The sequence below is a fragment of the Emys orbicularis genome, chromosome 22 (assembly GCF_028017835.1).
Source record: "Emys orbicularis isolate rEmyOrb1 chromosome 22, rEmyOrb1.hap1, whole genome shotgun sequence".
Lineage (NCBI taxonomy): Eukaryota > Metazoa > Chordata > Testudines > Emydidae > Emys > Emys orbicularis.
Window position 1 is genome coordinate 15,075,930 of NC_088704.1, and position 19,954 is coordinate 15,095,883.

General features: G+C 54.8%; 1 protein-coding gene across 1 annotated transcript in view; it reads left to right on the plus strand.

Annotated features, from left to right (window-relative positions):
• The window catches only part of AGRN (agrin), a 222,379-nt gene that overhangs the window by 81,520 nt on the left and 120,905 nt on the right, over window positions 1-19,954 (plus strand). The window contains exon 3 of the mRNA XM_065421348.1: window positions 7,901-7,921. Coding sequence (XP_065277420.1) covers window positions 7,901-7,921 — 21 coding nt within the window. The remainder of the gene's footprint in view (window positions 1-7,900; window positions 7,922-19,954) is intronic.

Consider the following 19,954-nt stretch of genomic DNA (forward strand, 5'->3'; position numbering starts at 1 on the left):
TGGGAAGATCAGACAAGGGCGGGTCCAGACAATATAATTATTTACGGACAGCAGAGCTTGAGATTAAAATAATTTAAAGTTTTATAGCCATTAAAACACACATTGTTAATGTCATATGTCCAAATAGACCAAGTAAATATCCTTAAATCAAACCCTACACGCTCAAGCATTTTTCTGACATGGTCCACCTGTACATGTCTATTACGGATGGAAATGTGTGTGTGTGTGTGTGTGTGTGTGTGTACGGTGAAACTGATGTTTGCCAACACTTACTGATTAAAAATCTAATCCTTCCGAGCCTAGAGAGAGGTTTGGTAATTGGAGCTGGTAGGATAAAGTGTGGGAAGGGGAAGACATTCAAATCCATTAGTTAAATGATTTGTGGGATCAATTATTTGAGCAGCTCTAATGGTAACAGGCTGGCTAATGTATGGTTACTGCTGCCCCTCTTCTACAGGGAATCAGAGTTGCTCTGTGCCTTAGACACTCTGCTGTTAATGAATGAGAGGAGGATTGTCAAGTGGTGGGGGCCTATGGTGGTTTTTCAGCAGGAGACTTTGGGTTCGAACCCTGCTGTTGCTGGGATATTCCAAGTGCCTTGGTGTTCAGCATAGCGATAAGTGTGAAATCCTACGTGGCCACCAACTTGACGCGAGTTCCGTTTTTACACACGAGGGGAGCTGTCATAGGCTGTGGCTTACCCAAGGGTCTGGATTATGCTAAGACTGTAGCAGGGTTCAGGGCATTGGGAGCTGGCGCTCTACTTATATTGGGCATTCTAAGCCCGGCTCTGCCACTAGCCCATTGGGTGACCTTGGTCAAGTCGCTTCCGTCCTGATTTTCAGAAGCGTCTTCTCCAGAGGTAGCGGTGGCTCAGCGTGTCTGAAAATCAGACATTAGCCGACCATGCCTCAGTTTCCCCAGCTATATGGGGCTGATATGTGCCCACCTTTGCATGGTGTGTTGAGCTCTACAGAGGCTAAGTAGCGTTCCCGTCCTGCTGATTTGATACAGATGCTAGCCCAGGTGAGCTGCCATTGCCCCAGGGCCGGCCAACCCTGCGCATTCATCTGACCATGTCCCCTTAGGCGCAGCATCTACCTTGGCTTGCTGTCCTCTGATGAGACCCCCCACAAAAACCACATGCTCCTCCTCTGTCCACAGTGTGGAACTGCTCAAAGTCAATACATCTGACCTTGAAACAGAAGCACTTCTCTCTTGTTTAAAATATATATTAAAACAAAACTCACACTCCCCCCCCCCCCCCCCCCCCGCCCGCCCCTTGATGTTGGCAGCTGCTCTATTGAGCCACAGTGTGATAAAAGGAAAATCAAAGCAAAGTTAAATCCGTCGGAGTTGAAAGCTAGCGCAGGCTCTCGGGCTATTTGCCTCAATTGCACATTTGTTCTAAAAACGAAGCGCGCGCGAGAAATCCCACAAAAACCTGTGTCCTTTCCCTGACCCTTGTGAAGGAGGCGGAGGGCAGGGACGTGTCGAGGCGAGCGGGCGACGCCGTGACCCCCCGGGCCGCAGCGTGTGGGAGTGCGGCGATGCGGTCCAGGCGGGCATGTGGGCAGACTCCTGGCTCTCGAGGTGAAGTGTGGGTGGCCGCCCCTGAAGAACGGGGCGGCCTGAGCTGTGTTCAGCTTGGAAGCCGTAATGAGTCAGAGAAGCCTTCTGGTAAATGGGGGCAAGTGGGTTCTATCCTGTAGTGGCTACTCTGTCCTAGGTGGAACTGCTTGCAAATACAGGGTCGCTAGGCTGCCTGTCCTTTTCATCCACCCGTGAGTTATTTGCATAAACTCGGGTTCCCATCAGCGAGTTCTTCCCTGCCTGCAAGCCGTTGATGCTATTTTGTATTGCAGTAGTACCCGGGGGAAGGATGGTCCAAGAGTTAGGGCCCTAGCCTAGAATTTGGGAGGCAGGGTTCAATTCCCTGCGCCACACAGGAGGTCTGTTGACCTTGGGCAAGTCACTTAGCTGCTCTGTGCCTCAGTTTCCCCATGTGAGCATATACCTGTTAAAGATTGTGCGATGCTGAGTTACTATGGTGATAGGTGCCATAGAAACTCCTAAGGTAGACCAGGATCTGGGGCTCCTTAGTGCTAGGTGGTGCTGCGTAGACACACAGCAGCGCCTGCCCCAAAGAGCTTGCCATGGTTAGGCATAAACGCCGCCTCCTACTGGGGCACCGTGTCCGTCTCTTGTGCTCTCCTTGCTCCAGTGCAGGGTTGTTCCGTGCTCTCCCTCAGGCCTGCTGTCTTGCGATTAAGCCGCTCGCTTGCACAAAGGCAGCGCGTGAAGCAGCGGTAGTAGCCCGCCTCCTTCCAGCACCACATGTAATTACTTGCCACTGAAATGCAGCCGCCTCTTTGGTGGAACACGCCTCCAGGGAATAAGAAAGGGCACCCCTTTCTCAAGACCCAGGGCTGGATTAAGCTGGATTACGCCCCTGTGTGTGTTCTAACATCCGAGGGTTTAACTTGGATGGAGGCAGGAACATGGGATTTTATACGGGACCCCGGGTCGATCCTTCCTCCAGCTCTGGGGTTCCGGACATTAAACTTCCCTTTCTGGAGAGGGCTGCGGCTCTGGAGGCTGTGGAAGAAGTTCATCATGTATCTTTGTTGCGGCTTCTCTCTCCCCTCCAGACTCTCAGAAGAGAGCTATTGTTACGGGCCCAATGAGCACCGGGTTTTGATATCTGCATATGAAAGCTCCAGTTGCCATGGTGCTGGGCAGGCAGTGATGTGTATTGCCAAGCACAAAGCCCCAGCGGGACCCTAGGGTCCGTTCCTCCCGATGCCAGATACCTGAGGCTGCCCACAGCCGTTCCCCAGGGAAAAGGTGGCTTTCTGGAAGTGCCTTGTGTTAAACTCTCCTGTATCTTTGCCCCCAAGGAGAATTACGAGGCTACGTCATGCTGGCCAAAGAGATGGGGCTTTCATCCTGGAGAATGCAGGGCACCCAGCGTCCGACCTCCTGAGAGTTATCTGAACACCCAGGAAAATAGCCTTTTAGAATCACGGCTGGGGCGTGACCGCAACCCTCCATGGTGTTCTAGCCACTGACACAACCAAACACAAAGCTCTGATGTTTTTGAGGAGGGCTGGAAAGTTGTCTAGTGTGTAGGACTCCGGGGTTCTGTTCCCAGCTCTACCACTGACTTTGTGGCCTAGGTAAGTCACTCAGTATCTCCATACGCTTGTTTCCCACTGGGTAACCTTGGGGCAAGTCACTTGACCTCCCTGTGCCATTTGTGAAATGGGGATAATGACACCTTTGCAAAGTGCTCTGACCTCTACTAATGGAAAGTACAGTATCAGAGCTAGCGACGATGACAATGATGATGGATGTACTTTCCTCAGAGTGTTGTAGAGCAGAATTAACTCGGGATCCCAGAGCACTTCGGGATCAGCAGAGGAGAAATGCTGTATGTGCCAAGGAGTCTTGAAATGTAACCAACTGATACAGCATTGCTGTTGCCTGGCAACCTGCTTGCCTGCTGGTGTAGTATGGGAGCCTGGCTGACTGGGGCAGGTGCGCTGGGTTACAGCTACGTGGCAAAGGTTTGGGGCTCCAGAGAGTTCCACCACGCCACAAACCAGTTTACTTTTTGATTGTGTTTTGGTGAATTTCCATGTTCTCTCCTCTCCACAACTTTACTGCTTGAGCCTTATAAATGCCCTTCAGATACTTTGCACTTGTAGTGCCTGCCATCTGCCTCTGAACCCCTGAAAAAATGACTGACTGACCCTCACAACTCTCCCGTCTCTCCTCGCAAACTCCCAGATCCTACGTCACTCCCACGGTTCCTTCCCAGGAACTTATTTTTCTCCGGCTTTAAGGCACACGTCTCCTGGGGCTGGGGTCATATAGACCAGGGGTAGGCAACCTCTGGCACCCGTGCCAAAGGCGGCACGCAGGCTGATTTTCAGTGGCACTCTCACTGCCCGGGTCCTGGCCAACAGTCCAGGGGGCTCTGCATTTTAATTTAATTTTAAATGAAGCTTCTTAAACATTTAAAAAATCTTATTTACTTTACATACAACAATAGTTTAGTTATATATTATAGACTTAGAGAGAGAGACCTTCTAAAAACGTTAAAATGTATTACTGGCACGCGAAACCTTAAATCAGAGTGAATAAATGAAGACTCGGCACACCACTTCTGAAAGGTTGCCGACCCCTGATATAGACCATTCGTCCCACTGTGGAACAGTATTGCACAACTCAGTATTCAGTGGGGGTCAGTTCTGGGTTCTCGGATTAAAATGCTTAAGTGTGTTTTCTTAGTGCTTTGCCTGGGGCGTGAGGAAGATGAAGCCAATCGGGGGCAGCTCCCCCTGGGTTGCTCGTAGCAAGAATTTCTGTGTCCAAGGCTCATTTTGTCAGCCTGCGATTTCTTTACAGTTGCATTTTTCATGTTTTTTGGGGGGGGGCGGGAAGCGGGGCGGGCAGTGCCCAGTCTGTGCCAATTCCACCAGTGCCAACTCCAGGTGGTCAATAATCAGGAGGCAGCCCCCAATTCCCAAAATCCTGTGATTTGCTTTATATGAGGTTTTTGTTTGTTATAAAGAAAGTTGGGGTTTTCTTTGCCTCCTGGTTTGTTTTGAGCCTCGTACGGGGCATTCAGGGCACGTTTTCAAGCTCTTCTCCCCGAGTGTGAAACCTTATTTTTAAATCCAATCTGAGATCCTCATTTCATCTCAGGACTGCAGCCACTTGGGGCTTCAAGAAAGACTCAAAGCATGATGAGAACTGGCGACGCTGCTGTTGTGTGGGTAGCCAGAGGCCTTCCAGCTCCAGGACTGTCAGTCTGACACCTTTCACCAGCTATTATTTTATTTATTATTTGTATTACTGTACAGCCTAGGAGTCCTAATCACAGACCAAGACGCCATGGTGCTTGGAGCTGGATAAACACTGATTCACCAGTAGCGGGGACGGCTGCGTGCGGGGTGGAAGGAGGAACCATGTGGGCTAGAAGTGTCATTCTCTTTTCTTCTGTAGGGGCCCTGGTGCCTTTTAAAATGGGTTCCTAAGGATCCCCTGTTCTGGGCCTACCTGGGTATACTAGAGTTCATGGGACACGTGGTTCCATGTGACTGATTGCTTAAGGCTGCTCCAAATCCAGTTGATAGATGCTCCTCTGATCTTTGTTCTGACCCTCGGCGTGGCCAGGGGTTAGGTCTGGGCTTCCTTCCTCAGACACCTGCCAGGGAACGTCCCCTCCCCAGTATCGAAGCGTGTATCTCTAGGATTCTACGAGGTTGCCCATCACAGCGGTATCGGAACGCTTAGGCCCCTCTGCCAGTCCATAACTCCCAACCCCCCACTCCGCCTCCCCAGGCACCTGGTGCTTGGCAAAAGGGGCCAGCTCTGTTATCTGGAGTGTCCCCGTCCAGGCAGGTGCCCCTCTCCTGACACTCATTGCTCCCGCAGCCAGTTGCTCCGGGGGAATGGGGAGGATCATAGAAAGGTCGGGCTGGAAGAGACCTTGAGAAGTCCAGTGCCCTGTGCTGAGGCAGGACCAAGTAAAACTAGACCCTCACTGACGGCCTCTCTGCCTGCTTTCTGACACATCCCACCCTCCCCGTGGCTGTCTCCGGGGCCTCCCTTCAGCGAGGCGGGATGAGTGCTTAGAGCCCAGCTCTTCCCCTTGGGGTATCCTGCAGGGTGCCCAGACCGCACAAGGTCCTCCAAGTGCCACCCGAGGTAGAGTTTGTGCCCCTTCTCCCATCTCGCAGCAATGCCAGCGCCGAGGTTGGGGCACAGTTTACTGACCTGGGGGAGGGGGGGTGTTATCTGTTTTTGGGGTGGGGAGGGGATGAAAATGGGGGCATAAGAAGTTGCATGGTTGAATCTGGAGACGGCATGGCAGGGGAGGGAAGGCTGGGATGCTCACTAATCTGACAGATATTTTTCACACACTGGCCTGGGCCAAAGGGCCTTTGGTTTTTTTTATCCACAAATAACCTTGCCACTTTGTAGATATTTTCAACTTTCTTCGCCTCCCGGCTCCAGCCCTCAACGCTCACTTGGTGTTTCCCAGAAGAGTCTCGGCCGGCCGGATTCCTCAGCATCACGTGTGGCTTGTGATCCGCGGCCCATTGTGGGAGCAGCCGCTGATGCTGCTCCCAGAGCACCCAGGAGGCTGCAGTCCTCTCGGCCTGAGATTGCCGACCCGCTTCCTGGCTAATTCCCTCCCCAACTTCCCCTTCTTTGTAGCCTAGCTCTTCCCTTGGGTGGTCACCCCCACCCGCCCCATGTGGTCCAGCATGGTCCATCTTCGCAGCAGGCTCACTCCCCATCCCCACTGGGGAGCTTGGCTCTCCCAGCTGGACTCTGAAATCCATTTCCCCTCCGCCCCCAGTCGGACACTGAGCACCAGGCCAGCAGCCTTTGGATCACATCTTCTGCACTTTATTCTGCTCGTAACCCTTTGGCGGCTGGCGCGCGGCCTCCTGCAGAGGCCAAGCACCATGGGGACGGGTGGGGGGGATGGGGATGAACAGCGTTGCGCAGAGCAAGTGCCCAGCTAGGGGAGTGCGCCCTGGATTCTGTTCTGTCCGTCGTAGAGAACAGTCAGCCAAGCACTTTTGGGGGGCAGAGAGTGAGGGCCCAACTTTCAAAGGCGGAGCATCCCAGGACACCAGTTGAAGCCAGTGGCTGCTTGGCATCTCTGAAAGTACGGGCCCTATGTATTCGCTTAAGCCTTAACAATTGCTGGAGTCGAGTCTATGGGTTAAGGGGCATGAAGTCTGCGTCAGAAGCTGGAGATGTGCATCTGCTAGCAAGGGAGCTGAGTGCACAGGGGGAAAGCCGGGTGCCGGAGTTCGTGATGCAGCCGGTAACTGGCGAGTGCTGTTCAGTGGAGATGCAATGATCTGCATTTCCCTTGTGCAGAGGAGTTGTGGACGTCTGAGTAGTTTGTGTTTTACTATTACGTTTTCTTGCACTTATAGTCTTGGGTAAATCCTAGGTTATTTTGGCCCCCCCCCCCCCCAAGGCTTTGTCTCATTTTAAATATTGGATGCAATGTTTTGTTTTGTTCTCCGCTTTCTGCACATTTCCCCTGAGGTTTGACCTTCCTCAGGGCAGTGCTGAATACCGGCCTCAGCCAAGCTCACAGGCGCAGCAAGCTAGGTTCTGTACAGACACCGAATAAGAGATGCTCCCTGCCCTGAGCCCAGACCAAGGGCAGGAGGAGAAACAGAAGCCCGGAGAGGGGATGTGATTTCCACAAGGAATAGAATGGGGGTCTGCCGAGTCCCAGTTCAGTACCCTAAACACGGCCCAGCTTTGCGTCTTCCGTACGCCTGGGGGGCTTTTTTGGGGGTGTCACTCTTCTGACCCTTTCTCTTCCTTCCTAATGTGAGTTCCAACTAGCAGTTCATGGTTCCAGCCATGGAGGCTACCGTATATTGGGGTATCGGCTCCTCGCTTCACTCCCTCCCTCCCTTTTCACTCCCTCCACGTGCTACTCCGTGTTCTCTGGGCCTTACCTAGGAATGGAGGATCCATCCCAAAGAAACTCAAGCCATCGTCCCAGCTATAACGGGGTGCCCCCTGGGCGCGGCAGAACTGGGGGGTGGGGAGGGGGCTAGCACCCCTGCAATGGAAATATCGTAGGGGCTCCACTGCCACTTAAACTCTCGCATGCCTGCAGGGAGGGGGAGGCGAGAGCAGGATCCAGAGGGGCTGGAGTGGTGGCCACAGCGCCCAGGTTTGGGCTGGGAAACGGAGAGGGAGCTGCAGTCCCTCTAAGGGGCAGATGGAAGCGGGGCTGCAGGAGGAGGGTGCTTTGGGGGGCTTTGGTCCCGCTGTCTGTGTTGCTGCGCTAACTGTTTGTTCTCTCCTTTTTCTCCCCCTCCCCTCTTCCCCCTGCTTTCTAAAGAACATAGGAGGCTTCTCGCGGGTAAGTGATGGTGTATCATCCTAATGCCATTCTTCCATCCACCATCAAACCAACCTCAGATCGTCTTCTCCTCCCCCTCCATTCCATCTAAGGTTCTGCATCCAACTTTGGATGTGCTTGAGCAGTAGGGAGCCTTCCAGAGGCGGGTGCAAGATTGCCCATTCCTAGATGGCCTCCTGCTGTCTTTTGGGCATGCATGCACCTCTGGGGTCGCGACTGCCATTAGATCACAGTTTGAAAGACTGTCTGCCTTTGAATGTTTCCTGGATTGCTCCCATGAGGGTCTGGCTCTTACTTTCTGCCCACTAACTAGCCCGGTGGGTGGCCTTCCGGAGCCAGGCTAAAGCCGTTGTCCGTTTAATCTCCTTGCAATGGGCCAACGGCTGTGTTCAGCCATTGGAATTCTGCAGATACAGAGCTGTGATCTAATGACGTCTGTCACCTAGCCCTCGCCCCAGGTATGACTCCATCCTCACCTTTCCTGGCCTCCCAGGAGAGTAGCAGGCCGAGGGGTCCGCCAGCCTTCTTGGCCTCCCATTCTTCCCTCTTGTGGTGTTGCTTGTCTCCCGGGGTCTGTGTTTGTTTCTGGCCGTTCCCTCACCCAGAAGGCTGGGATGAAAGGGAGTAGGGAGAATTGTGCTGTGTGCATGTGGATTCTTCTGGAGGATTTTAGGGTTAAAAGGCCAAAAGCAAATGCACCAACCTTCCACCGGATGTTTTATCAGTTCATGTAAACTGGGCTGTGTTCCACACAAAGAATTCACCCTCCTGAAACGGGCAGAGTCTCCCGGCACTGGCTCAGCGCGCGCAGCACCCCGTATCCCAGGCCACCTCCCCGGCTGGGACTTAACCGCACTCGAATAAGCTGAGAGGGGCAGGGAAGCCGCAGCGCTGATAGTTTTAAACCTCAGCCGGTGTCACTCAGCGTGGCCCTCGGCGGAGTCGAACGCTGGCTGAGGATCTGGCCCCTGCTGCCATGGGTATTTGTAAGGTGGACTGGCCTCTGTGGCATAGCCCTGGCTTGTTAGGGAAGCCAGAACCTGAGCTCCTACAGTGGGGCTCTGTACAGGGGGTCTCTTTCTTTTGCTTTCTCACCGTCAGACTCTGGAGTGAATTTCCTCAGCTGGATCCTTGTAACCCTCCCCAGGCCTGCGGTGGAGCCTGGGGTTAGATTTGTGCAGTCAGAGCCAGCGTCCGTGGGAACTTGCATGCTGCACGGCCAGAGACTGAGGGGAGGCCGGCTGGGACTGCCAGGACATTGGGGGCTCTGAAATCCCAGCCTGCACTCCCACCTCTTCAAGGGACAGTGCAGTGGTGGCAGGAGGGCAGCTCCTCCCCCATCCTGTAGCGTTGGGGAGGGCTCCCTCTCCTCCGGCTCTCAGCCCCCTTCTGCTCTCCCTGCTCCCCATGCACTGAGTGCACAGGGGAAGGTCAAGGCTTGGCACAAGCTCCCCTCTGCGAGGTGAGAGATGCGCTGGAGGCCTCTCCTCAGCTGGCAGAGATGATATTAACGAAACCCCCTTCCGGCATCCATCCAGCCCCCAAATGACGGGTGGGCTGGAAAGCCGGGCAAGCCTGGGGACTGGTGTCTGAATGGGAATTAGCCCAAATGCCCAGGAGGTATTCCTAGAAACCCAGCTGGGTCTTGGGAACCGCAGCTCCGGCGTGGGAGGAGCCTGGCTGCCTGGGGTGGGGTGGGATTGACCCTGATAGCCAGACCAGATGGGCCGAGGCTGTTCTCTCTGTGCCCGTTCCCCTCCCAGGGAGCTGCTTCTCCTTGGGCTTTTTTTTATGTTCTGAGAACAAACTGCATCTGTTTCTGGTTTTTTTCTCCGAGCCCCAGCCCGTCTCCCCAGTAAGAAACCGTTCCAAGGGAAGGAGACGGAGTCAGTGCGTGAAGTGCAGCCAGGCCAGAGTCTGGGTTTGCCCCGTTCTCAGCCTTGGCCATGCAGGGAGGAGAGATCAGGTGTCCCTTGTACTGGGTCGCGGGAGGAGACGGCTTGTGCTTACCAGCTGGCTGGGCCGCTCTGAGGGAGGGCAGGGAAAGACGAGCCCATTTTTGATTCCCCTATAGACCTCGTCGTGAGTGTGAGGCGGATTGCAGACGCCTGAGCAGAGGGAACCCTCTGACAGTGACCTACCCGTTACACAGCTGCAGCTCTCTTCCCAGCTGCATCTCCCCCCTGGCTTGTGCGGGAGGAAACAGAGCTCACTACTTTAACTCTGCCAGCTCTTTTGGATCGCGCCATTGGGAAACGCTTTCCTGCCCCATGCGGGGCTGGCAGGGGCAATGGATGCCAAAGGGCTTGAATTAAAACGGGTGTAAGCTTTAAAATGGGTGGTAACGGTTGGTTGGAGCAGTGTGTGAGCTGAGGGCTGAGTTAGCTCTTGTCTACATGGGAAAGTGGCACTGATTTTAACTTGCATTGGTTTTTAAACTGATTTATTTAAACTGGTGCAAACCCTGTGTGCGGATGCTCTGATTTTGGTTTGAGGGCTTATTTCTGTTTTGTTTACCCTGCTTCCTCACTGATTTAAGCTAACGCCCAATAATAAGCCTCTCTTAAACCAGAGTCTCCACGCAGGAGTTTTCACTGGTTTTAGTAATCTCCGTTTAAAATCGCCCCTGTAGTTTCAACTGGGACAACTTTCCCCATGTAGACAAGGCCTTGGATTTTAGTGGCTCCGTCTGCCCCCGCTGCAGCTGAGCGGGTGAAATCCCAGTGCAAGCTGAGAGGAAGAGGAGATGCCAAGGGCTGTGCTTCCAGTCCTGCATCTCAGCTGGAGGTGGGGGTGGAAGCACCTTCCAAAGATCCTCCCTCCCCACACTGTACTCAGACCCTGATATGATTTGCAAGCCTTTCAGTGGCCCCAAGTCCCAGTCCTTCCTCTGCCTGTCTGATTTCCAAATTGCCCGGCCTCCCTAGGCTGTATCCTTAACCACTCGGCGCTTCTCCCCCAGCTGTCACGTGGGCTGATGTTGGTGTTAAACAGAGAAGCCCCGTCATTAAAACAAACCCCATGCGTGCGCTCGGCCCGGCCATAGAGGGCAAGGGTGCGCAGTGCAACCGGCTGGATGGGTGCCTGCTCCCCTGTGCTCCCTGGCGCTGGGGATGCCGGGGGTGGGGGTGGGAAATGCTGCCGGCTCCTTTGTTTAGCGGCTGCAGATATGGAGAGTATGCGAGGAAGGAATTCGGAACATGGCTGTGTTTGTCGGTTCATTTCTCACCCCGGCGGGGGCCCCCCCCTCCGCAAACATTCACAGGCTTGCTCTGTATCTGCCGGGTGGTGCAGAGGACAAGGCAAGTGCAAAGTGTTGGCATGTACACCACTGCCCCCTCCTGAAAGCAGCATGTCAGGCCAGCTCTTGTGTTCGCTGGAGCCGTCACACGGCCAAGGCCCCTGGTCTCTGTGGCCCGAGGATGGGTGTCCTTTCTAATGCTGCACCTCAGGGATTATTGGATACAGGTGGTTGGTGTGTGTGTGTGTGTGTGTGCATTGCACACCCCCGTATTGACGTGCTCCCGCCAGTTTCCTTCTCCTTTGCACCAGTCTCCCATGGACTCCATCTCCTGGGCTGGCGCTCGCCTGTCTGGCTCCAGCCCACACTCGTCTTGTGCCATTGCACGTTCATTACTAACAGCTGACTGGCTAGCAAGTGTGAAAAATCGGGTGGAGGGTAATTGGCAGCTATATAAGGAAATGCCCCAAATATCAGGACTGTCCCTATAAAATCAGGACATCTGGTCACCCACCCTAAGCTGGCCGCAGAAGCACTGCCTGGCGAAGCTGAGTTTATAAGCTGCTGTTTGCACTGAATAAAGAGACAGTAAAGCAGCAAGGGGACAAACCAAAACCCTGGCTTGGGGCACCCCTGGAATGGGGGGAGAGCCCGATCTGAATTGTCCCGCTGGCCTGTGCCTGTCAGCACGGGGACCTGGGCAGTCTGGCCTAGCGGGTAGGAGCTACTAAGCCACCCCACTTCCCTGGCAATGCACCTAGGAAAGGGACCGAACCAAGCCCAAGGGTGCCCCCTGCTGGCTGCAGCTTGTTATGGCCCTTCTCCCTTGCAGGCTCACAAAGCGTCGTTCAGCATGAATATTTCATTTTTTAAATTGGAACATCTCCTCTGTGCTCCGGGCAGCGCTCACTCTCTGAGCCCCCGTCTGGCTGCTCGCTCCCGCCCCTCTCGGTGGTGTGCATATTCTGATCTGTGCCCAAGACAATGGGGTTAATATTTTATTTACACATGCATGTGGCAGCAGAATGCATCCCCCAGCTGGCAGCACAATAGCAGGGCACCTCCTGCTTTCCTGGGCTTTGGGTGGTTGGATTCGAAAAGGGGGCTGGGTTCCGGTGTTTTTTCACCCGTCCTTTTCTGGGTCTCCATGAATCATGCATGGGGCTCTTTACTTAACGCACGTAGGTGATCTCTCCGCACAAAGCCTTCCCCTGCCAGACAAAAGGCAGCTCGTCCGGCGTTCGCCTTCCCCCATTTGTCCTGTGTGTTTTGTGCCTTTCGGAGCAGCTGATTCTGTTTGTACCAACCACGCCCTCCTGCTGCCTTTCCCATACTCCTGTCGGGATCCTGGCCCTGTTCAGCGGTGGTGTGGCCAAGGCCTGCAGGCCCCTGACTGTGTTCCAGGGGAGGAGGGTTTTGGGGAAAGAGAGGAACGCACTGATCCCTGCACTCCTTGGGCCGAATTTGTGTGTGGGGTGGGGCGTGGGGGGGGAATTGACACCCCCTCCTGATGACCTGCAGTAGATTTATTCCTGGGCCAGTCTCTCCTCGTGGGTCACAAGTCTCCATTTCAAGCACTCGACTGGAGCGCCGTTCTGCACTTTCTCCATCCCTGCTGAGTTCCTTGAACTCTGACCGTCTGTGGAGCTGCTTCACCCCTGTCCTGCACTGGGGCTGTAACCCCCACCCTGGAGGCCTGGCAAAGCCCCAGAGGAGGATGTGCCCAGCTGGTAATGCAGCCTGGACAAGATGAGAGCAGCCAGCCCTGCTGGCAGAGAGGGCAGACGGGGTCCCTAGGAACGGGAAGTCCTGCAGCCAGGGAGACCAAACAAACAGCAGATACGCCATGGGTGTGTCTGTAGCTGACCAGCCGCACCCTCGGCACCCAGCATGTTTATTTCCATCCTCCTCTCTAATGCTGTCCCAATGCTCCCTCGCTTCCATGGAGCCGAGCAATGTCCCGGGGGCTCTCCAAGGAACCTGTTGGAGAACCACTGGCTGAAAGCTGGGTGCATGCGTGTTGAAATTGTGAGCATGCTGGCTGGGCTGGGTGCATGCGTGTTGAAATTGTGAGCATGCTGGCTGGGTCCCCATAAACATTCCCATTGCTAGACTGGTAACATCCCTTAGTTACGGGGACGAGCCGCTAGCTTTCCATCCTTCGCCCCTGCCCCCTCAGCTCGCCCGTACTCTGTCTGGCTGCCTCATTAGCCAGTCAGGTGCAGCTAGGCTCTCTCTCCTTCTTGGTGTCGGCGTCGCCCCCTTTGCCTGCCCTGCCCGCCAGCCCCAAAGCAGGTCAGCCGAGGGCGCCAAAGCTCCCCTCTGCGGAACGTCTGCCAGAGGGGTTGGCGTCCCCATGCCCTGCAGAGAGGCGTTATTTCTCCATGTCTCCTCCTTTCTCTTGCTCCCCCTCTCTCCCTCCGAGTGCTGTTAGTGGGGTTACTCCTGGCGGTGAGCACTCCCACCAGGCCTGCCCCGGGCCAGCTCTGCAGCTCCTGGGGTTTGTCTAGTTGATGGGAAGCTGTTAAGGACAAGGCTCGAAACCCAGCAGCCGCTCTGTTTGAAAGCCTGCACCTGACTCCTCTTGGCCGGGAGCTGGGGCTGACATTCCTGCGTCTGCAGCTAGCGGCTGGTACAGACTTAATCCTGTGCATGTGAGAAGCCCAGCAGCGGTGCCAGGTGCTTAGCTGGGGTGCTGCTCCCCCCTTAGCTCCATGTACACGATTTAGCATGGGGTGCTGTCTGCAAACTGCCCCTTTGCCCGCTCCTGCGAGGGCCTTGTGAGCCCAGCCCCTCTCTCCGGCCCCTGGGGTATGTTATGCTGTGTGGGGCATAGGAAGAGCTGCTTCAGCAGGGAAAGTCTTTGGGATCCTCCAGCAGAAGCTGCTGTCTAAATTCTTCATAGAATCTCAGGGTTGGCAGGGACCTCAGGAGTCATCTAGTCCAACCCCCTGCTCAAAGCAGGACCAATCCCCAGACAGATTTTTGCCCCAGATCCCTAATGGCCCCCTCAAGGATTGAACTCACAACCCTGGGTTTAGCAGGCCAATGCTCAAACCACTGAGCTATCCCTCCCCCCCATGGATGGATGAAGCCTCCTGGCACCCCCATAGGGCAGGTCAAGATGATCCTCACTGTACAGTGGGGAAACCAAGGCACAGAGGTGAAAGGACTTCCCAAATGCAGTGCAGTCAGTAGCAGAGACAGGGACTCCGAGTCTTGTGGTCCAGCTGCTAAGCAGCGTCTCCCCTGATAGGAAAAGCCCTGCCCGCCCATACTGGGGCTGGATTGTCCCGTGCAAACTGGTTTGCAGGGGGAGTGGAGGCAGAGAGTGAGGGTGCATGGTGGGGACCCAGCTCTGGGCCCGGGGGAGAAGGGCAGGCCGTTTAACGCAGCCAGACTGCCAGGACGTTGTGCCTGAAGAGTAGGGGCTCCGTGGGAGCAGTGACGGCTAAGCAGAAATCCTGCCTCTTGAAAGGGGTGGCCCCGTGGGGCCCGGAGCACACTCTGCCCCCAGCCAATTGGTAGAGAGTGTTAAACGTCTGCCCGGCTGGCCCTTAGTTTCAGGACTGCCCCCTCCTTGCGTGGTTCCAGCTAAGGGCCAGCAGGTCGGCTCCTGAGCGCTGCTCGGAGGGCTGGCACACCCTGCCCTCCCCTCGCCTCCTCTGCCCGCTGCTCTTGGCAAAGCTGGCACATCCAAGCAGGGACTCCTGCCCTTGGGATGCCGCCAGGGTTTGGGCATCTCTGCTTTTGCTGCAGGTAATTTCCTGGTCTCCTTTTTCCCATCACCCCACAGACTAGGTACAGAGGTGGGCTTAGCCCCTGGGCCTCTGTGCTGGTTGGGAAGGATTTGCTGCGGCGTTGGCCCTAAAGCGTTTTGCACAGGGATGTTCCCCTCTTCCTCCCCCCCCTCCCCGGTCCCTATCTTGCTCTCGATCCCATGTGGCCTGATTCATTTGTCCTGCCTGTCTCTGAAGGCTCAGGGACCCCTTATCAGTTTCCCAGCAGGTCCCTTGCAGCAAGTGGTATCCAACTCCCAGCCGTTTGCGATCTTTGGGCAGACAGCACCTGTGTGTGGTGAGGCCTTGGAGGTGTGGGTACCTTTCCTCCTCTTGTGTGTGTGTGCACGTGTCTATATTGTGATGAACAGACACCTGCTGCCTGGAATCAGCACCTGTCGTAAATCCCACACTGCTAATAACCAGGGGAGGTCAAACAGGGTCTGTGCCTAAATGAGGCATTGGGTGGCAGCTGGTTTATCTTTGGGGGAAACGTCATCAGTCATAGAAACGTAGGACCGCGAGAGGTCAGCCAGCCCAGCCACCCCCTGCACTGAGAAAGGATAATGGATGCCAGTGGCTTTAATTAATTTAGCACAATGGGTTTTCACTCCCAAAGGGGGTTTGCTCACTAATTGTCCTGTGATGGGGGCGACTTACGCGGCTTTGCAACAGGCTTGTGATGGCGACGGGGCTTACAAACCCCAGACAAAGCAGGAAAGGGTTAATGGGATAGCGGGGGCCCAGTCAGCCCACCCTGCATCTCGTGGAGCAGGAATGGGGCTTCCGGGGGGGAGCGAAAAGGGAGAGCCCCCCACAGCTGAGTGGGTGGAGGGATGGAGAGTGCTCTCGGTGGGAAAGGAGGCTGGCTGGCTGGGGTCAGGGGAGGTCTCCCAAAGGAAAGGGAAGGGTTTGTGTTTTCGTGTTTGTTTTGAGGTTTGGATACCCGGACTGGGTAGAATTCCTTGTAACCTAATTCGCCACCAGTCCGAAGGTGTTGGTGGTTGAGGCCTGGGCTACACTGAAAAGTTCGGTCGACCCAGCTACGTTGCTCCAGGGATGGGAAGAATCCACCCCCCGGAGCCATGCAATTAAGCCGACCTAACCCCCGCTGTGGACGGTGGTGCATCAACAGACGAATTCTTCCATCGGCCTAGCTCCTGCCTCTTGGGGGGCGGAGCCGCTGGGAGACCCCCTCCCGTCGCTGTAGGGGGTGTCTATGCTGAAGCACAGCTGCAGCGCTGGCGCTGTGCCGCTACAGCATTTCAAGTGTAGACGGTCCCTTAGTGGAGCAGCGCAGGCGGCCAACGGGTAGAAACCGAGTCCGAGCAGCTGCTGTACCACACAAGGATGTGCCACTGCAGTCATCGGGTTGGGGAACGCCAGCAAATCCATGCGACTTGCCTGGCCCATCGCACGCCAGGTGAATGAGCTGGTGCTTGCAGACCAACTTGGGGTGGAAATTCGTCAGCATAAATCACTAGTGGCCAAGCTGTGAACAGAAACAAAGGCTAAATCCCGGGAGGATTCACTCTTCGCTAATGGAGAGGCCACTTTAGCTCAAGTGGCAGGAAGGCAGGTGCTCTGGGAGCTGATGGGTTGGAGCTCCCGTAGCTACGGTGAAATCGCAGCCGATCACAGCTCCGTTACCACACACATCCCGTCTGCTACAGCATTGCCCCAAATCGCTGCAGCCTTTGGGCCCCTTGCTTTCTAGCTGGCAGGTCTGGTGCATGTGTCTGAGAGATCAGCAGATGGTGCTGTTACATCACAAGAGAAGGAAAAGCGCTGAAGCTGAATGGCCACTGGTGGGGTGTGGGGAACTCTGCGTGTTAGTTTTCATGCCGGGGAGCAAACTGGGGTGAGAAAAAGTGATTTTTCTTTTTCTCTAGCGAGGATGTGTCAAATTCCTAATGTAGAACTGCTAGGAAGGGCAGGGGTGGGGGTGGGGGTGGGGGGGAAGGGCAGGGGGGAATAGAGCATACAGGAAAGCCTTGATAGTATGCCAGCTCTTGTAGTGTTATTGTGAGTCTCAATATTCAGTGTCTTCAAAGCTCCAGCTCCTGGAGTCACATGAGTGTCTCCGCTTTCATGTGAAAAGAGCAGCGAGTTTCTAACTCTAGGGGCCACATTTTTTCAAGCTTTTATCTGCACCCACAAAAGGCTCAGAGCCAGAAGGTCAGTAAATAAAAAGAGCCCAACCGTGATTCGCTTTTACAATCTCCTGGCTTGCAGGCAGGTCTCATGGTTTTTGGAGGGACCTGACTCCTGATTTCTTTTTTCATGCTTGGGATTGGCAGTGCTGAGTATCGAATAGGGATACATCTAGTGGAAGGTCCTAGCCATGGAATGCCGCTCTGTAGGAGTGTCTCCTCCCCCGACCTTCTACAACGCAGGGAAGAATACGATCCTTTTATAGGTTTATTTGACTCCTCCCATAGCAACGTTGGAATTTTCAGATTGGTTCAGACCAAGGGCCCATGCAGTCCAATAGCTTCTCTCCAGATGTTTCAGAATTTAAAAACTCCCGCCACAGGCAGTTATGGGATTTTGGGGGGACAGATTATGGTGGGGGAGGAAGAAATTTAGTTAGAGATTGGTTTTTGCCTTGAAGTGGGAGGGTTCATAATCTTTTTAAAATGTTTTATAACTCAGACTATTCTCATGTAAAGGCCCAGTCCTTTCTGAACCCTGTTAGCCAGTGGAACTCATTGCCACAAGGTATAATTGAGACCAAGAGCTAACTGTGTCTTGTATGAGGTCTAGCTTTCCTTTTAACAGTTTTGAGTTTGCCACCTGCCAACTTCATTGACTGTCCCCTTGTTCTTGTATTGTTTAGGGATGGTTACTGACCCCCTTTCTCTAGCTGTTCTTCATTTTGTATACTGGTATTATCTGTTTCCTATAGAAGAGAGAAATGGCATTGGATGGTTCAAAGAAGCCTATAAAAAGGCCATCTAAGAAATAGTACAGATCTCTTCTGTAGGGTTAGGAGTCAGTAGCTGTGCGGAGGCTGTTGGAGAACTGAAACTCCTCGGACAATATCCTGGCAATAAGGGTCATACAAAGTAAAAACCCTTAGTCTGCAAAAACGAAACATACCCCAGGCTTGAATTCGTGCCCATACAGACACTGTGTTGGCCTCAGCGTGAGCGTTGTGCGAAGCTACCGTGTATCAGTCTAGCTGAGCTGCCACTCTGGCTATGAGAGAAGCGAGACCAGCTAGCTCCATGGGCCACTCACCCCACTGTAATGGCTTGCTGTGGTCAGGAGCGAGTGAGGACAGGTTCCCAGGGCTGAACCAGCAGGAGGTGCCGCAGCACAGGGCTGAATCCATTGGCAGAGTCGTGTGCTGCTTGCTTCACATTCCCTCTCTGGTGCGGCTGCTTTCAGGCTGTAGTCTAAGGCTCTTATTTCTGGATGTCAACTTCCCTGCGTAAACCCCACATTTAAGTAATTGCCAATTAAATTATATTAAAAAAAAAAAATCGTAAAATCCAATTCTCTGTTGCGGCTCCAGCGGAACAGCTGTCAGCGCCGCGCCGTTTCTGTGCAGCAACATCTGTCAGAGAGAAGGGGACTCTCTCCCTGTGTATAGGCAACACCTGCCTGCTCCATGGCTGGTGGCTTCCCAGTCCTGGAAGAGGCACGTTACGCTGCAGGAGGGGAACTTGCAGGTGGGGGCTGAATCTGGTTGCTGCTGAAGGTTTTATCCAGATTCCTCCCATGTGGGGGCTGGCTTGTTTGCCCATGTGGTGGAAATTCTGGACCGATTTCTACTAACACGTTGATGTTTTATATGTGCTGTCCTGCTTCTCTGTCTGAGCTTGGCCACCATGGGGTATGTGGGTCTGACTTCCCATCCCCTCTTTGAAACCATGGGGCCAGGAGAGTAGGGCTGATTGGAGCTGGCTGCAGCTGCAGCATCTGAATCAGAATTATTCCATAGTTTGAGGGTGTCTGACCTGTTCTGGTTTAGGCCCGTCTCTAGTTTGGAGAGGCAGATGGTAGAGGGCCTCTCTCCTCTCCGTGCTGGCTGGGCACTGGTGGCTGACCTGCTTCGCGGAGGTAGCCGGGTAGGAAGCCCCCTCCTGTGTTGCTGGCGTTTCATCCAGATCTTTAACTTTGGCTTTAAGATCGCCCAGGACAGTGGCTGGCTCAGGGTGTGTGGAGCCTTTCGCTACCACTGAGTCCGTGAGCCAGAGCAGCGGCGACGGGAAAGTTTTGGTCACTATCTGAGGGCTGCTCGGTTGGCCGGTGTGACACGAGCTTGGTGGGTCTCAGTCTGGTTTCTAGCGGGTGGGCGTCTCCAGCAGAAGCCATGAGTGCAGTTGGCGTTTGTGCGCCGCTTTGCAGAGAGCCCAGGGACTGCCTCGCTCATGTGGACAAGCTTCCCCCCGAGGGCGGGGGCACCGTGGGGGGGCAGGAGGGAGAAGCCTGTGCAGCACAAAGGCCTTCAGGCTCCAAGGCTTGTCGGTCTGGCCCCCCTGGTTTGGTATGATCCCCCTCCACCACCGTCTCCGCTGTCAGCATTGCCCGGGAGTTGGCTCCTGCTAGAAATCTGTGTAGTGCTCAGCGTCGGGGTGTCTAACCAGAGCCCCGGGGCTGGTCTCTCTGCAAAGCCCAGAGCCTTGGCTGTTGCATGGAGAGGGTCAGCGGAACGTGCGGGGAATCTTTGCGAACCTGGAGAGGGTTGCCTGGCCTGCAGCCCTCTCTGCCCCCACACCCGTTGCTGTGTCTCCACCTGCGCCGGTCCCAGACCCTGCTTCACCCTGCAGTGCGCTCCATCTGGCTAGGCTCTGGCACAGGGCACGAGACCAAGTCTAGCCAGGCTCACTGGGGTTGTAGCCTGGAGGTCCAGGGTCAACTGTTCCTTCCCTGTGGGGCAGGGACAGGCCCCACAGGCCCCATTGGCCTGTGAGTCTGGGACTAGCATGCTCAGGGGTAGGAGATGGCAAAGGGTCAGTGCCCCCAGGTCAGACCCCACACGTGGCCAAAGCCACCACAAGGACA